Source organism: Neolamprologus brichardi, chromosome 11 (assembly GCF_056152115.1).
Source record: "Neolamprologus brichardi isolate AB-2024 chromosome 11, ASM5615211v1, whole genome shotgun sequence".
In the NCBI taxonomy this organism is placed as follows: Eukaryota; Metazoa; Chordata; class Actinopteri; order Cichliformes; family Cichlidae; genus Neolamprologus; species Neolamprologus brichardi.
The window spans coordinates 28,486,976-28,505,553 of NC_142114.1; the positions used below are offsets into that span (position 1 = coordinate 28,486,976).

General features: G+C 39.1%; 1 protein-coding gene across 1 annotated transcript in view; it reads left to right on the top strand.

Annotated features, from left to right (window-relative positions):
- Nucleotides 1-18,578, top strand: part of smg5 (SMG5 nonsense mediated mRNA decay factor) — a 29,528-nt gene that overhangs the window by 9,367 nt on the left and 1,583 nt on the right. Inside the window, exons 7-21 of the mRNA XM_087848486.1 lie at nucleotides 1,782-1,860; nucleotides 1,944-2,069; nucleotides 3,225-3,293; nucleotides 4,246-4,475; nucleotides 4,737-4,874; nucleotides 6,927-7,847; nucleotides 7,978-8,147; nucleotides 8,237-8,312; nucleotides 9,745-9,920; nucleotides 11,764-11,922; nucleotides 12,104-12,163; nucleotides 13,796-13,955; nucleotides 15,811-15,901; nucleotides 15,978-16,052; nucleotides 16,140-16,278. Coding sequence (XP_087704612.1) covers nucleotides 1,782-1,860; nucleotides 1,944-2,069; nucleotides 3,225-3,293; nucleotides 4,246-4,475; nucleotides 4,737-4,874; nucleotides 6,927-7,847; nucleotides 7,978-8,147; nucleotides 8,237-8,312; nucleotides 9,745-9,920; nucleotides 11,764-11,922; nucleotides 12,104-12,163; nucleotides 13,796-13,955; nucleotides 15,811-15,901; nucleotides 15,978-16,052; nucleotides 16,140-16,278 — 2,669 coding nt within the window. The remainder of the gene's footprint in view (nucleotides 1-1,781; nucleotides 1,861-1,943; nucleotides 2,070-3,224; nucleotides 3,294-4,245; nucleotides 4,476-4,736; nucleotides 4,875-6,926; nucleotides 7,848-7,977; nucleotides 8,148-8,236; nucleotides 8,313-9,744; nucleotides 9,921-11,763; nucleotides 11,923-12,103; nucleotides 12,164-13,795; nucleotides 13,956-15,810; nucleotides 15,902-15,977; nucleotides 16,053-16,139; nucleotides 16,279-18,578) is intronic.

The window sequence follows — 18,578 nt, forward strand, 5'->3', positions numbered from 1 at the left end:
ACAGCAGGGAAGGGATGTGGGGTGATTTAAAGTTTTATTTTTCTTGCCAGAACAACACAGATGTTAAATCCCGTTTAGTGTTGTTTGTTTGTTTTTCTTTTTTATATTAAAAGTATAGAATTGTGAAATGTGCTTACTCACTTTCTCAGAAGGTCAATACACTTTTGTGTGTTTATTGTCAAAATGGAGCGCATTAACCCCTTTTAGTTAAAATGGCAAGCTTAGCATTGTGCATCGGTTGAACACTTTCCTGCTTTGTTTTTGTTTGTTTAAAGGCCTGTAGATAAACTGGTGTAACTGGATTCTTTATGTACACAATAACAACAATTATAAACTTACTGACACTACTAATACAAAAAGAACCATTAAGTTTATTCAGGAAAATAAGATTTGTGGTCAGTATACTTGTGAGAACAATTGTTAATTATTGTTTCTTGTAGTTGACAATAGGGCTGCCACAAACGATTATTTTGATAGTCGACTAGTCACCGATTATTTTTGTGATTAGTCGACTAATCAGATCATCATCCATTGGACGTAAAACGTACAGCTTATTGCACCAGCAGCATCTGCTCTTATATAACTATCATTAGCTTACAGCTTTAAGTGTTTAAGGTATGTGCTAACTAAAAATAAAGACAAGATGATAGGTTATTAAATTTTAATGACATTTGCAGATTGTTTCGGTGAAGTTTCATAAACTCCTTGCTATCTAAAATATAACAGGACACCGGAGTAAATTCTCGAGCATCTCACACTTCTGATAATCAGCTGTCTGCTTGACATTTATTCAGCTGTGTAAAAACTATAACTTTAATCTCAGCCAAACCGATTTACTCAGGAACAAATAAAATACTAAAAAAAGCCAAACAATAACATTTTTAAGTTATCTAAGTGACTTATATATCATGTTTAACCTGAGTAGCGAAAGACGGCGGTGGGTTTGAAAACGATTTGCCGGGAGTCCGGTGTTCTCACGGCTCTAGTGAGCCTTGCCCCCGGCTAGCTATCGAGCTAGTGGGTAACAGACGTCTCCGAAAACGTCGGAGCGCTTTTGAAAATATGTGGTGTCTTGATAAACTGAGCAGATATTTGAAGTTTACACAGCTACATTCTCGCCTGAAAATATGTTAAACGTTTATTTTGTGACCCAGAAAGAATAATAAGAGTAACATTAAAACTAACTAGCTGCCGCCATTGTTGGAAACTGAGCAGGGCCGTGATGGGCCGCGCTATAAATTCTGGGACACAGTCTTCTTCTTCTTCGGGGTTTAACGGCAGCTGGCATCCTTGTACATGCAGTGCTGCCATCTTCTGCTTCAGTCCGTTATTGCACTCTTAAATCCTGCTACTTATTCCTGCGTCTTTTGGGATCTTACAAAGCCTCAAACGACGTGTCGACTATTAAATTAGTCATCGACGATTTTGATAGTCGACGTAATCGTGACTAGTCGACTAATCGTGGCAGCCCTAGTTGACAAACAATAAGACATCTGTAAATATCACTTACTTGCTATGAACATGTCCTCCCACCACCTCTCTATATCGTTCACATTAAATGCGGCTGTATTCATACTTTATAGGGTTGAAAGATATTGGGATATTTCATAAAAACCTACATACGCTTGTTCTTTTCAAATGATTTTTTGGGTTATATTACAAAATTATTTGAGAAACTTACAATTTCTTTTTTTTAACAAATGTAGCATTACCCCATGGTTTTCTGGGTACTAACTCAAAAATAAATGCTGACTTGGTTTGTGTTGGTTTCCTGCCAACAGGAATGCCTTTTAACCAACTGGGCACACTGGCAGGGAGCAAGTTCTACAATGTTGAAGCAACTTACTACTACCTACGCTGGTGAGCCATGTTTATATACGTTTGCAGTGTTTTTAACTGCTCTGGTAAAGTTGTAAGTCTTAACAGATGTAATCTGTGCTCAGCATTCAATCAGATGCCCCCTTTGAGGGCGCCTACGGCAACCTGAAGCGCCTGTTTGACAAAGCTGCCAAGATGTATCATCAAGTAAAGAAACAGGAAATGAAGAAGTTGTCTCCCTCTCGACAAAGGTGATGCACATTCACGGGCTACCTTTTAAAGCTAGTCAGTCACACTTCATGCAGTGTTTTACACACTATTTAAGGGTCATTGTGGTCTATGAAGTGTTATTTCTGTGGTAGTAATAAACATTTTCCCTCTGAAATTTGTCAATTTTGGTAAATTTACTTTTCTTGGTTGAAATATTTCCTCTTTCTGTGTGTGTGTGTGTGTCTTTGTGTTATTAATGGCCTTCACTGACTTGCTTACAATGTATCTATAGTAAAACATGTTGACTTCAGTCTGTTTACATCAGAGTAATTTAAATCCAGTCCCAGTTGACTACTGGGGCTTCACTTAATTAACAGTTTATGTGCACTCTGTCTCAATCACGTATCCGCTCTAACCACTGGTGAAATAAAGCAGCATCTCTCTCCAGATGATATTAAATGATTGATGATTCCACTGGGTAAATTAGATTGTTGAAGAAACAAAAGTAACAGGCATCAGTTGGAATAAAAGACAAATATAGACAAAATGAACAATGTTTTAAAAGGAGTGGGTGGGGGGTAGTAGGAGGGGAAACATTGTTTGTTTTCCCACCTGGACAGAGAACAATGTTCTTATTCCATATACATAAATGACCAGTAAGCAGCTTGTACTATATTAAATCTCTCTGTGTTTTCACTTAAGAGTCAAAATCTAAAAAACATGGAGCTGAATATTGTGAACAGGTGTTGTTAATGACATTGCTGCAAGTTTGTATTCAAGATTTTTTATTCGTCACATGCATAGTTACACAAGTATAACACGCAGTGAAATGTAACCTGACACGCTGCTCGACTTGTGCAAAAGGGGAGAGAAGAAGATTATATATTATATACATTAGGGGAATGTGCAGTAGTAGCATGTAAGCAGCAAGCAGGTGAATTCTGTACATTAAGTGAATTAAATAAGAATAGACAATATGACCATATTTAAAATTTAAAAAGTATGTATGTTCTCTTCCATGTTCCTGTTTTTGCTGAGGTCATAGGTCAGATGTTTCTAAAACCACTGATGTTTTCGTTTTAAAATGCTTTTATTTCATTTTATTTTTCTTTATCAAAACATAGAAGTAGTAAATGGATCTTTTATTGTGTGTAATCCTCTGTAGTTGATCATTTTTGCTGTGACCTTTTTCGCAGATCGAAAGACATTAAGCGGCTCCTGGTGAGCTTCATGTATCTGCAGAGCCTGCTGCAGCCCAAGAACAGGTTTGTGTTTGTGTTGTGACTCTGCACCCACACTGTTTTAGAATCAAAGTCCACAGTGGAAATAAATCATTTGGTTTTGTGTATTTTAATGCTTAACCAGTTTATCTTTCAGTTTATGCCAGATAAATGCTTTTACATTCATGTGTAGTAAATATTTAACAAATCTGTTTATAGCGTCTTCCCTCTGACGTGGTAGTCAAGTTAAATATTTAACTTTCTAAAGTTTGAAAACAGATCTGTTGGATAAGAGTAAAATGTAGTTGGTCTGTCTGGGCCAGGTCTAAAATTAAGATAAAGGAAAAAAAGATTTTAAATTTGCTTTTATTTCTAGTAAATTTAGGTAATTAGGTGGCGTGTTTAAGACTGGTCGAACAAAACGCAAACAAACTATTTTAAAAATCACCTTTTAAAAGTTTGAGTTCTTGTCTCTTGTTGACCTGGAAGTATCTGTGTAGTGGCCATAATCAGAGCTGTTCAGATTTTCTTAATGCTAAGGAAAGGAGCTTCAGCCTTTTATAGCAGAGCATACTCTGAACCATCCGATATGAAAGGAAAGGCGGTAACCACCCCATAGTTCAGTGATGTGCCACCCGACCGTTCTTGAAAATGGTCAACAAAAGTGCGGCACAGATCATTTAAATGTCAAATATAAGTGTGTTTTCCATTTCATGCTGTAATCTGTTGATATGTTTTGAGCAACTATAGGCTGTTACACCCAGAGTGGAACTATGAATATTATATTACTATAATAAAATCTTCTTGCTGAGGTGTTTGTTTTCATAGAGACTGTAGATTTGCATAAAAGCAACTTTCGATTGCAAATGTATTTACACAAAGTACAACCACAACTATATTTTCACTTACCATCAATGTTATCCTCGGAAGTTTTAAATTGTTGAAGTGCATTTATCATGTTTCTACAGTAAGTCTTTATTTTGTGTGCTTTATGTAGCCTGATGGAAACGGAGCTGACTTCACTCTGCCAGTCGGTGCTGGAAGACTTCAACTTGGTGATGTTCTACCTGCCACCGCCAACACATGGCGGTGCTCACCACACCCCTAGCGAGGAAGAGGAGGAGCAGCAGCAGCACAGTGACAGCTCCTATCCTGTGCTGCCTGACAACCTAATCTTCAAAATGGTGGTCACATGTCTGATGGTAGTGCACAGCCTTAAGAGAGGAGGTAGGTGGTTGTGTAATATTTAAGCTGTTCTAAGGAATTCATTTGTTCATTCATTTTTCATTACATCACCACAAGTGAACAAAAAGTTTTCAGACGTGTTCGCTCCCAGAATGAAATTTCGACCCTGAGCCTTTGTTGTCAAAACAGACCATTTTCAATTTGTTTTTAGTCATTAAAGCACTGAATTACTTGGAACTTTAGAGGTATAAAAGTCAACATTTCTTGTGTTTATTTAAGTGTTTCTGTGTATTTTGTCCTTAGGTTCAAAGCAGTACAGTGCATCCATAGCATTCACTCTGGCCCTCTTCTCCCACCTTGTAAACCACGTCAACATCCGGCTTCAGGCTGAACTGGAAGAAGCAGAGAGTCAGGTGCCTCCACTTCAGACGGACGCTGCAGGTGAAAGAGAAATGTATTCTTTTCCTGTGTGTTGGGGAAAAAGGCATAAAAATGCACCTGCAAGCTATTTCTTAGCTATAAAAACCATCATAAACCAGCACAGTATCAAGAACAACTGTTGGCTATATGAGTATGTGGACTTTTTAAGATGCATTGGAGACGGTGTCGATATATGATAATGATGTGTTGGGAAGGTTACTTTTAAAATGTATTCCATTACAGAATACAGAATACATGCCCCAAAATGTATTCTGTAACGTATTCCGTTACGTTACTCAATGAGAGTAACGTATTCTGAATACTTTGGATTACTTAATATATTATCATGCTGTTTACAACTACATGAATGTACTATTGCTGTGATTTATTACTGTTACTGAAGGTCCGCGGCTCCGAACCGTAGTAAAGGGACCTCTGGCTAATACAGTGGGTTCTGTGTCGGCTCGTAGCCGAAAACTAGCTTTACTTTGTTGTCTGGGTCAACTTTGCTAGCAGAGACAGAGAGAGGCGTTGAAAGGCTGCTCCAACAGAACTTATTGTTTTTGGAGGAAAACACGAACACGGTGTACAGTCGAGTCTTAATAGCTTACTTACAACTGGGCTCGTCAGGCTCTCTTCTTGGCTGCAGTGGTTATTATTATATTTACATGCTTCCAGCTCCCGTTTTTGCTCGATGACAGCTCGTACTTTTCCTTTTTCTCCCTCCCTCGCTCACAGACACATAACGTGTATGGCAGTCCATTCTCCCTGCAGCACGGACTACACTGCCTATGATGCTACATTCTTTAGAGCTATACCGGTAGCATTCTGCCTATTAGCTTAGCACAACAACAACAAAAAGGCCTCTCTCACCCAGGAAACACGCAGAGAGAGCGTCACCCTGTAACCATGGCAACCGTAACTGCCACCTGGAACAACAGAACGTAGCTGTCAAACAAAACCCAAACAGTCCTGACCCGCCACAATATGAAACAGGGAAGTACCGCTGTGTAATCCATTTATTTCAACAAAGTAACTGTATTCTAAATACCACCTTTTTAAACGGTAACTGTAACGGAATACAGTTACTCATATTTTGTATTTTAAATACGTAACGGCGGTACATGTATTCCGTTACTCCCCAACACTGATGATGATGATGTGTTACTTAACCTGACTCTTTAAAACCATACCAGGGTTTTGCATCCTTGCACTCTCCTTGTTGCGTGTGCACACACCCTGTTCCAACAATGAATGTTGATTATAACTTTAATGGAGCTCATTGGCACTATTCAGCCTTTTTAATGTTGAGTCTAAACTAAAAAGCCTAAATAAGGACAGCATTATGGAGAATTTGCTTATGTGAACAACACAGTATATGTCAGCACAAAGCAGGACAGAAGCAAACAGTTATAAAGTGATGAAAACTCCTGACACTATGCACATAAGAGAACTCCAAGAAAAGGAAGGAAGTCGTGTCTTTGCATTTTATTTTAATCACACGCTATAAATAAAGAAGGTGCTACCAGATATTTTTGTCCTGCCCTAATGCCTAAGACATTGTCTTAGTTTTTATTTATAATGGTAAGCCCTCACACCCCTCAGCCGTAAAAGGCAGATGGAGAAGTTTCAAAATGATACCATGGGTGTATCTACTAAAAATCCGGACTGGTTCGAATTTTAGTGACCTTGACCTGAAGGTCAGAAGTTTTCTGAATGCTGTGAATGTGATAACCTAAGATCAAGGTGATGTATGATTTTCAGATTGTTACCATATGTGTATCTACTACAAGGCTGAGGGGTACCACTGGCTCCACCAGTATTTTTGTGGTTTAAAGTAAACATCTTTTGGTAAAACTCAAGCTCTTGTGAAGTTTCTTTATTTTTACAAAGCATTTGCTTAACTTGGTTGTATATTGAGAGAAATTAAAGTTCCTCTGAGTGAATAAGCATTATTTATTTCACTGAACATACTAATGTTTAGTGAAATATATAGTTAAAAGTATTTTTTTCCAGAGAAACATCCTCAAAGAACCTGAATGAAATTAAGATGCAGTTTTTATCTCTTTCCAGACGATCTGGACATGAAGGATCTGACAGCTGCACCGACAGATCCCTCTGGTGAAAGGCATTTGCAAAATGGTTCCCTGGAGCAAGAGGATGAGGAGGATAAGGATGAAGATGGCTCTGAAAGGGTTGCAGCCAACAAGCACGGCAGCATAGAAGAACAACGCAAGATGAACGAAGAGAAGCAGAGGCAGAAGAAGAAGTACAGCCGCCTTTCTCGACTCCGCCGTCGCCGCTGTGCTCGCAAAGACGGTCACGGAGAGGACGAAAGCGACTTGAGCGAAGGCTTCGAGAGTGAAGAAGAAGAAGATGACGATGAAGAAAGAGCGGGCCGTGCCGATTCAACAGGCGCGACCACAACAGGAACGCCAGTCAACTCGTCGTCTGTGAAGAAGGAGCCCAAGAGAGATGCCTTGGGCGAGGAGGGCAGCTGGGGAAGCGGCTCTGAGGAGGAGGAGGAAGGAGGAACAGCATTTGATGTAGAAACTGATTCAGACATGAACAGTCAAGAGTCTCGCTCAGACCTAGAAGACATAGAGGACACGGAAAACTCTGAAAACTCAGAGGGTCACGCCCGGGAGCACCAGGATGATGAAGATGAGGACCAACCAAAGGAAGACGCAGGAGAGAGGGATACCACCGACACCCCTCCGACCACCAATGGGCCTCTCATGTCCAGTGACTCCAGCATTAGCAGTAACCTGCAGGCCATGTCTTCTCAGCTCTTCCAGGCTAAAAGATGCTTTCGCCTGGCGCCAACATTCAGTAACATGCTTTTAAGGCCTCATGCTTCGTCTTCCCCGAGTATTCCAACCCCTACTGACAGCTCAGCTCCCCCCTCCCAAGAGACTCCTCCTCCTCCTCCTCCTCCTGGAGATTCCCCCTGTGAAATGAACCCCGGTACTGCCAATGGAACCAGTGAAAATGGTAATGTTTAACATAATTTTATATAAAACATAAAGTCAGTGTTGCCTTTATGATGCTCAGTCATCTGATCACAGGGTTTACAGTGTTCTAATCAAGCTTGTCTTTTGGCTCATTTTTCCTAATTCACCAGACTTGGACTCTGATTCGGAAGGAAGTCAACACAGCACTGAGTCAGTACATAGTGAAAAAACCCTCTTAGAGAAACTGGAGATTATGACCAATCAGGGGTTAATCCAGGTTGTTAAGGTGTTTCTTGACTGGCTACGGACAAATACCGATATTATCCTCATGTGTGCGCAGGTGAGGTGACAGATTTTTCCTGCTTTGTTTACGAAATGATGACTTTTCAGGATTGTATTTCACAAACTGATCATCTGTGTTCTCTGCAGAGTTCTCAAAGCCTGTGGAACCGACTGTCTGTGCTGCTGAACCTGCTACCAGATGGCAGCAAGATGCTCGAGGCTGGTGAGTTACTGGTTGACTGCACTGCACAGAGATTTCTGCTTGTCTCAACGGCAGTCGGGATCTGCCATTTTTTTTCCTCCTGTGTCCTTAAAGATTAAAATCTAGATCTTATAGATATTACTACGCACTCTGAGCCTCATTCAAGAGCATTTCTTTATTCTTAGCCTAATTATCTCTTATTTATTTCTTGGAAACACAAACCAAATAACACTATGTTGCTCAGGAGATGTAAAGCGGTAAAACAAATGGTGTGTTGTGAGTGTGTCACCACGGTGAAACATGTTATTAACCCTTTAAGACCTTCCATAGAACCAAGTCCGCCAGAGCTTATATTATATTTTTACATGCTGTGGAGCCATTTTTGGGAGCATTTCAAGCTGATATACATCAATACAACCATTATAGCCTAAATCTTAATAATATGTATGCATTAAGTGCATAGTAATTACATAAATTGCAAAAAAGTGCAATAAACTACAAAAAAATTGAAAATCGTTTTTGTTTTTTTAACATATATTTCTAGTTAGAGAAATTTAAGAGGCTTATCCCTCAAAACTGTAAATACAAAAAAGGTGCACAAAATAGTTTCCCACCACAGGAAATTTATTTTGAGTGTCTTCATAGTTTTATTTTTGAAATACACCAATTTTCATATACTGCAGGAAAAACGAAAATAAATGTTATAATGCAAATTTGCAAAAAAGCAGCATATGCATCAAAATAAACTATTTCCAGCAGTGCAATATGAGTCCTAAGCATCCCAGAAACGACACAGAAAGTCATAAAGTCAAACATAACTTTTAAAAACACCAATAAAGGCTCATGAGGCCCTGATGGTAAAAAAAACTAAATTTCCGCAAAAATGATGCCACTTCCGGTTTCGGGCAGGTAATGGCGGACATGCAAAAGTTCGCGCTGGCGTCTATTCCAACGTAGGAAGTGTTATGAACAGCTGATCGGATCGGCAAAGCGTGTTTTTGGAATATTATGTTTTTGTTGCTGCAAGTGGTTTTTATGCAGTTTTTGCAAAGCTATATGTGGAAGGAAACTGTGACCGAGGACAAGCTGATGGCATAAGATGTAAGTACAACTCCTCCGGTTTCATAAAAAAAATTATTGCGCTAGCTTACGTGGTTGCAGAGCTACCGGGATTTAAAAATAGTTACGCAAAACAGAGCATGCCCGCTCTGACCGGTTTTAAAGGGTTAAAACAGCACATTATTTTCAATGCAATTAGGTGATTTTTATTGTTGTGCTTACATCTGAGCTCTGATCTCATCCCTGTACTGTACACTCACTTTACTGACAATACTGTGTAACGCTCAGCTCTCGCACTGAATAGTTATCTCCCTGTGTGACTTAAACACTCTGGTGAGTGTGCTCTGAGTCTACATTTACGGTACTCATTTGTATTTGTGTGTTGTTGCTGCAGAGCTCAGTCTGAACGCTGAAGTGACAGAGTTGTTAAATGAGTGTGAGCGACCGGATTTGGTCCAGAGTCTGCTGCTGCCTGAGGATCTGGCTCTGCGACACCTGCCTGCTCTCGGTGTAGCCCACCGCCGCCTTGACTTTTCCCGGCGCAACTCCTCCCTCAGTCCCCTACAAGAGGTACAGGCACTCAGACTCATACATGCACATCAAATTAAGTGCAGGCTGAAGGCACAAAAGGAAATTGTCTGTCTCTGATTTATTGTCTTAAGCTGGGTAAACACTGAAATTTCGGTTATTTTGAGAAAAAGATGGCACGTGTGAAAGAATGGTGTTGATATCTTTGGCCGTGACTCCAAACAACAGTGCTACAAAGAGAAGTTCAAAATTGGCTGTTGTAAAGGGACAAAATTCAGACAATATGAGAAATCCAGAATTGTGTCTGTCAAACCAGCCAATGAGAGCACAACATAAAATCAACACAATACCCACAAATGTTGTAGAAAAAAAACAACATAAGAAATGGATTTAAGAAAACAAAGAAGAAATTCTAGTCTGAGGTGTTGCAGCACAGATTATTTGCTTGTTGTTATGTCATCCTGCTGTTATCATGATTAACGTGATCAATGTACTACGCCACCAAGCGGAGCAGCCATGCATCATAGATCAGACAAAGATTCAGCGCGGATGGTCATTGTACGGTCTACAAAGATTGCAACATAAGATTGCAAAAATAAATGTAGACAAACAAAAACTACAATAAATACAGACAAAAACATGGTTTTATTAAAGAATCACTTAAAATGCAATAAGATTTACACATTTAATGAAATTAGTAATTGAAATTAGAGCTGAAAGCATTACTTAATAGTCGATTAGCAGAAAAATAGTGTCATGTAATAGTGACCTAAATACTTCCAGACTTTGGACTGTTGATTTGAATCGTGTGTGTGTGTGTGTGTGTGTGTTAGTGTGTGTGTGTGTTATGAACCAAAATAAGTTATTTAATCGACTTAGAACTCAACCTACAGATAAACTGATCTTACTGACTTTAGACCTGGCCAACATAAAAACATTCTGCTGTTTCTGCCTTTGCTGACAAATCAAGATGCACTTCACCATCTGTGGTGTTAAAGACAGTGATAACTGGTATATGATAGGGGTGGGGGAAAATGGATACTGTGTAGTATGGTGATATTTTATTTGCTAATAATGTATCGATACAGGGACAGCAGAAATCGATATTTTGTTACAAAAAGGTTTTTGTGCTCTGACTTCAGAGCATGTTGATCCTTTTTCTGAGCAAGAATCCTGACATTCCTTCACTGTCCAAATGTGTTTAACTTTTTTTATGGCAGCAATAAACATGACAGTTTACTTAATTAAAATAAAACATGTCTTAAATTAAAATAAGTTTAAAACTTTTTTATTTGATGTAAAATTATATTTTGTTTTAATTTACTTTCAAATTCTTCAGTTGCTGAAGGGGCTGCATAGTTTTCATAAACTGCATAGTTCAGAATAGCTATAATTGTACCAGATGGTTGGTTCAGTTAAGTTGGACTAGACTGTAATACAAACCGTTCAGTTTGTCAACAATAAAACTGAAATGAGAGAAAGACTGAGTGTGAGACTTTGATATTAGATAAAATGAATATTGATAAAGTTTACCTTTATGTACAGAATCTGAATATCGCAAAATATTTAAAAAAAAATTGCAGTAATATCGTATCGTGCGTTAAGTATTGTGATAATATTGTATCGTGGGATGTATGGTGATTCCCACCTCTAGTATATGACTGTCCATTCGACAAATATGCAGTGAGCTGGTGTTCAAAAATGACAACCAAATACTTCCTCAAACCACTACTGCAACATATTTTCAGATATAGTTAAGTACAGAGATGGAAATATTTGAGTAAAACTCCTGTGAAGTCTAAATGTGTAATCAGATATCCTCAGTTCTAAATATTTGCATCATTAAAGTTTGTTGTTGTTTCTTTTGTCTTTGTGTTTCTTTCAGTGTGTGGTACGAGTGTGTTGTATTCGCAGCTTTGGCCACTTCCTGACAAGTCTCCAAGGCAACGTGCTGCACTTTAACCCAGAGGCGGGCATCTTCACCAGCGTTAGTCAGTCCAAACAGGATAATCTGGTGCAGCAGGCCAAGGCCCAGTTTCGCATGGTGATTAACATTTTAGTCATTACACAGTTTAAAATTTTTAAAAACCTGTGGTGTTGTGTAAGTGTTTTTATATTAGGACCTATAAAATAAATATATAATGACCTGGAACCCAACATGTTTTTGTTTTGTTTTTTTACATATTGACCCCGTTTTCTTTGTTTGTTTGTTTTTGTTTGTCCAGGCTGAAGAGGAGGCTCGTCGAAATCGATTAATGAGGGACATGGCCCAGCTTCGACTACAGGTTTTTCTTTTAGTTACTGTCCCCTGACTCTTTGTGTTGTTATCGCTTTATAACAATCCCTAATACACAGTAAATTGATGACTAATTATGGTATTATAAATATAGTTAATTATAGTTTCTTTACAATTAACAAATCATGAAATGGTGATGTTTACTAATTGGTTAATGATTGGTTTAATTATTAAGATTCGTTTTAGGTTAAAAAACAACTGTCTGCAAGTGAGAGTATTGCTGCTGCTTATGCATCATAGGACCTGCTCAAAGAGAACGTGTGCGTCTCTAAGAAGTGCTGGATATGAGAACAGCCTCCCTCTTTAGTGATGAAAAACACACACAAAGTGTTCTGAAAGGTTTACTGCAAAAGAGGGCCAACATAATCAACCAGAGTGTTGATAAGAAGAAAAAAACAGCTGTAATTAACAATAATCCATCATTAACATAAAACATGAGCCTGATTGGCCGGCCAAAGTTAACAAGAAGAAAGGAAGCAACTCCGACTACTCCGCTGCAGATTTCCTGTCTCTGACGTAAACAAACATTAGATCTAAATCTAATAGAAATAAAAATATGACCACTGAGTCCATCAGAAATGACTCTAAATCATACAAAAACAAACTGAAGACAGGAGAGACCATGAGAGACAACCTCCTGCTCACGTTTGGTAGCTTCCAGTTTGTAAGGCCAGACCACAGAGCTTAGTGATATACAGGTAACCAACAGGGGGCAGCGGGAGACATGCAACAATAGTAAATACATTATGTAGTATATCGAATGCCATGTGCACCAGTGTCATCAGAATGTAATTATCTTTTATCAGCTGTGACAAAATGTTCATAAAATTTATTGGAGAAATCTTGAGAAGAGAAAGTTTGCAAGGAGTGACATTGTTTATTAGACTACAAGCATCCATCACTGACTACAATACATGTTAAAATAAAATCTACACGCTTCTTAATTTAATTACAGATCATAACGAGTAGAGGTGGGAATCACCATACAACTCACGATACGATATTATTGCAATTTTTTAAAATATTTTGCGATATTCAGATTCTGTACATAAAGGTAAACTTTATCAATATTCATTTTATCTAATAAAGTCTCACACTCAGTCTTTCTCTCATTTCAGTTTTATTGTTGACAAACTGAACGGTTTGTATTACAGTCTAGTCCAACTTAACTGAACGCAACCATCTGGTACAATTATAGCTATTCTGAACTATGCAGTTTATGAAAACTATGCAGCCCCTTCAGCAACTGAAGAATTTGAAAGTAAATTAAAACAAAATATAATTTTACATTAAATAAAAAAGTTTTAAACTTAATTAAAATAAAACATGTCTTAAATTAAAATAAGTAAACTGTCATGTTTATTGCTGCCATAAAACAAGTTAAACACATTTAGACAGTGAAGGAATGTCAGGATTCTTGCTCAGAAAAAGGATCAACATGCTCTGAAGTCAGAGCATGTTCCATTCCACAAAAAAATTGTTTGTAACAAAATATCGATTTCTGCTGTCCCTGTATCGATACATTATTAGCAAACAAAATATCACGATACTACATAGTATCAATTTTTTCCCCCACCCCTAATAACGAGTTGGGTTCCTTTCTTCTGTCCTCTCCTTGCAGTTGGAGGTGTCACAGCTAGAGGGCAGCCTTCAGCAGCCTAAAGCCCAGTCATCCATGTCTCCCTACCTGGTGCCAGACACAGCTGCTCTGTGCCAGCATCTGAACCTCATCCGGCAGCTGGCTGGTAGCGGCTGCTTTATCATCATCATCCCACGAACAGGTCAGTGCACCGTGGCATCTTTTGTCTGGAACAGCAGTACACAGCCGCTGTTTGTACCATTTCCCCACATAGGTGGTGGGGATTAATGGATTTACAGGGATCTTTCTCTTGTTCAGTGATTGTGCTTCATAGGATGACAGAGCAAAATATCAGTCTGAACCTAATCCTTTATAAAAAATAAGTCTTAAAAGCCTCTCCATAAATTCGCACAATGTTACTCACCGCTAGAATTGGACCCGAGGCCAAGATTATGCAGGAAAAATACCAGGTTGTCTTAACGCTTTCCTTCTCAGATCCCTCGTGGGGTAATCCTGGTTTCTCTTTTCTGAACTGAAGTTTCTGCCAGTTTTCAGGCTTCCAAAGCAAAAAGGTTGTCAGATGTCGTGTTTACGGGTGAAAGAGTTGAAACCTTTTTTCTGTACCGATAAACAAAGTCTTAAATATTTTCCCTCACCTGCTGTAGGTATTTTGAGTGTTAATTTCCCAGACTGCAGTATCTCAAATGTGATAACAGGCAAACTAATTAACTAAAAATAGTCTAGTCGTCTATTTTCTGTTTCTTTTATGGCTTTAGATTGTTTTCATTTCAGTTATTATTGGAAAATATTCCTGCATACGGCTGGGAATACAGGAAAGAACTGATCCCTTTTATATTTTGGTATTAATGTAATTATTGTAGTCATAAAATACATATTTAAAACTATATATTGGTGACACTTGCAGAAAATCCTGATTGGCACAAACATGCAAGTTTAAATAGATTATTAATAAAGTTAATCAAGTCCAAAAGTTGTTAAGAGGAGGATTTTTTGTGGCTCAGAAACCTGTGATAGTGACTGTGCTCATAAACACGACTGATCCACGTGTTGGTGAAGACGAAGAGTCTGGGTTACCTTACTTAGAAGTCGATGTGTGTTCATGTTTTTCTATAAGCAAACATGTATTTAAGTTTTAGGAAATGAAGCCTCACTTTTTTCTTTCTTTTGTCTTTCTTTACTAATTGAGGTTAAACATATTTTCAACACAGTCTTGTTGCTTTTGTGGGCGAGTTTGTCACAGATGGAGGCTAGTTTTTATTTCCCCATACAGAATTTGTACAGAAAGGCCACTGTGTGCAACAACATGAAGCAAACCTTTTTCACTTTGTCATTGTGGGATGTTGTATGTAGAATTTTGAGGTGATAAATACATAAATTTAGAGCCAGGCTGTGACATGTAACGTAACACAGATTGTGAAAGGAATGAGTGGTGCTGAAACAAACTGATAAATCTGTTATCAGTCATCGTGAAAATCAATTTAAGATTTCAAACGACTTATAAAATCAGTATTTGCTGGTTTGTCTTGTTATTTTTGAGGCGCTTGAACATTACAAGCAATCTTCACTATTTTATAACTTCTTCTAGCCTAAAAAAATTAACTGATTATTAACAGGAAATTGATTTTATAATTATTTGTTGCCCTAAAAAAAAAGAAGAAAAAATCCTCTCTAGTGGTTATGACAGCTCTGGTTTATTTAGTGTGTACCGAGCTGCTTCCTGACTAATGACACTAGACAGCAGCAGTCGGTCACATGTGCCAGTTTGCGGTGACCTAGTCACTGATTGGTTTGGGTGCATACCTGCATTCCATGTGGAGTAAATCATCTCTGGCTGGCACATTATTCCCCTGGCACCACCCCCGTGCACTCCCGTCACTGTTCACTGACTCGCAGAGAGGCAAAATATAACAACAATTAAATGAGCTCAGTTCTAGCTTCATCTGCTCAAAGCGTACGAGTCAGAATCAAGCTCCAGACCTGAGCGCTGGAGTTGCTGTTTGCCCAGGTGTTTAATGTGGACTCTCCTTTTCTTTTAGTGATTGATGGACTTGACAGGTTAAAGAAGGAAAACGCTGGTGCGAGGGATGGAATCCGCTTCCTGGAGTCTGAATTTCGTAAAGGCAACAGGTGGGTTAAGTTGTGAGATGAAACATTTATCTCAATAAAAACTCTCTTTAAATCTTATTTCTTTCTTTCTCTGTAGATACATCCGCTGCCAGAAGGAGTCTGGTCGAAGTTTTGAGAGAGATAAGCTGAAGCGGCAGGACATCGAAGCCTGGTAAGCTCTACTTCCCTCCTGCTGACGCCTTATTTGTTCCCTTGAATATGACTTCCAGCTTGACTGACCCAGTTTCCTTGTTTCTAGGCATCTGTACAAGATGGTGGATAGTTGCCGTCAGCTAACAGTCTCCCAGAGCAACGGAGATGAAGATACAGCCGGTATGGTGACCATTCTTACAGGCCATGAAGTAGAGGAGCTTTGCTCTCGGTCAGCAGCGATGAAGGTCAGTAACTCGCTGTATGTTTTATCTCACAGACACGAGCACTCAGGATCTTTCCCACCTTTAGTTTCTGCTCTTTTGGCTTCAGTGCCGTCTTCACTGCTTTGTGTTCATCACTGTTAAACACGGATCAGTATTTTCTAAGGTACAGCACCGTGCAAAAGTCTTGAGTCACTCCTCATTTTTAAATATTTCTGCTTTCAAGGAGTCGGGCTTTGTTGTAATTTTACCGCTCAGCCATAAAAGGCTATTGTCGTCACCTCTGCAGGCAGGCACGCGGCATTTGTGATTGCGTTAACTCGAGAATGAGGTGACATAGGAGCTTCAAATTGATACCAAAGGTGTATCTGCTAAAGATCTCGGATGTATTTGAATCTCAGTGAACTCAACCTCAAGGGTCAGAGGTCAGGTTTTCTGAAAGTCTTGTGAATGCGGTAATTCGAGAAGGAAGTCACCTAAGATTTATACTATAGTTGCATCTAGGGCTGCTCGATTATGACAAAAATGATAATCACGATTATTTTCACTGAAATTGAGATCTCGATTATTTGACTATGTTTATTTAACAATAACAATGTGTTGAATAATGACTTTAAAGATTGTCAAAAAATTATATAAAATAGTGTGCAAATACTGATAACAGTGCAAATGTTTGCAATATAAGAAATAAATGAAAAATGTAAACATCTGTGTTTAGTGAACTTTGCAGTGTTGCTCTGTGGTGCAGCTACGACACTGTATCAAAGTTTACACACTGTGTCTACTTGATCCACGTCTGACTCCGCGAACCCATAATGTTTCCACACCACTCAAGGTTTTTTTACCTCTTTTCAACCAACGGCAGTCACTCTCCTCTCCAAATAACTTCTGCTGAGCTTTCCGAGCTTCTCTCGGGTCCTCTTCATCAGCGGTCCCCAACCCCGGGCCTCGGACCGGTACCGGTCCGTGAGCCGCAAGAGTTGAGGCTCAGGTGTGAAATGTATAGTTTTTATCGGTTTTCAGCGTTATTTTGTTTTCGTTTTTATCGTTTACTCAGTTTTCCTGGGTCTTTTCACGTGTGTTATGAATAAATCTTCTTTTTTTCGGTACCGGTACTAGTTTTATTTTGTTGTATTTATCCGCGACACCTTAAAGGCCGGTCCATGAAAATATTGTCGGGCATAAACCGGTCCGTGGCGCAAAAAAGGTTGGAGACCGCTGCTCTTAATTGTTGTGACACGTGTTCGAAATGCAGAGAGGTGCGCTCGATTCGCCACACGGAGCAGCGCGAGAGTAAAGCACGAGGGAGGGGCTAATAATCGGCTCAGTCATTTTTAATGATCGTTGAAAGCCCAGATCGTAATCGAGATTAAAATTCGATTAATTGAGCAGCCCTAGTTGCATCTGCTACAAATGTCTGGAAAGTTTGACCTCAAAGTCACCATCCCACATTCACCTCATCTATCACTGCTAGCAGATGGAGCAGAGGTGGTGCAGGAAACAAAGGAAAACCAAAAGCTGAACAAAAAATAGAAAAAGAACATGAAAAATGATAACGTAAAGAAATACATTAAAAAGTCTGCATCCAGGAAGCCCATAGGATGTTACCTCAGTCTGGGCAATACTAAAACGAGAAGTGAAGGGTTCAGCTTCTCACATTCTTTCAGGCTTTCGTGGTGTTGCACTTTCCTGTGTTTCCTGTTGTACTTTTGTGTTTAACTCACTGGGTCTGTAGGTGAAGTTTATTTTTGGAAAAACTGGAAAAACTAGTCCATGCATTCATCTTTAGTAGACTTGATTACTGTAACAGCATCTTTACAGGTCTACCTAAAAAAAATCAGTCAGACAACTACAGCTCATTCAGAGCTCTGCTGCTCGAGTCCTCACTAAGACCAAACAAGTGGACCACATCAGTCCAGCTCTGAGGTCTTTACACTGGCTGCCTGTCCGTCAGAGGATAGACTTTAAAGTTCTGATGCTGGTCTATAAAGCTCTGAATGGTTTAGGACCAAAATACATCAGTGACCTCCTGACCCAGTATGAATCTTCCAGATCCCTCAGGTCATCTGGATCCGGTCTTTTATCAGTTCCCAGAGTCAGAACCAGACACGGAGAAGCTGCATTCAGCTTTTATGCTCCACATGTCTGGAACAAACTCCCAGAAAGCCTCAGATCAGCTGAAACACTCAGTTTATTTAAATCCAGGTTGAAGACTCACCTGTTCTCAGCTGCATTTGAATAAAGCACCAAATCCACACTTTTAAGCTTAAATTTCAAAACTTACATTTTAACTACTGATTTTATCTACTGTTCTAATTTTTGAT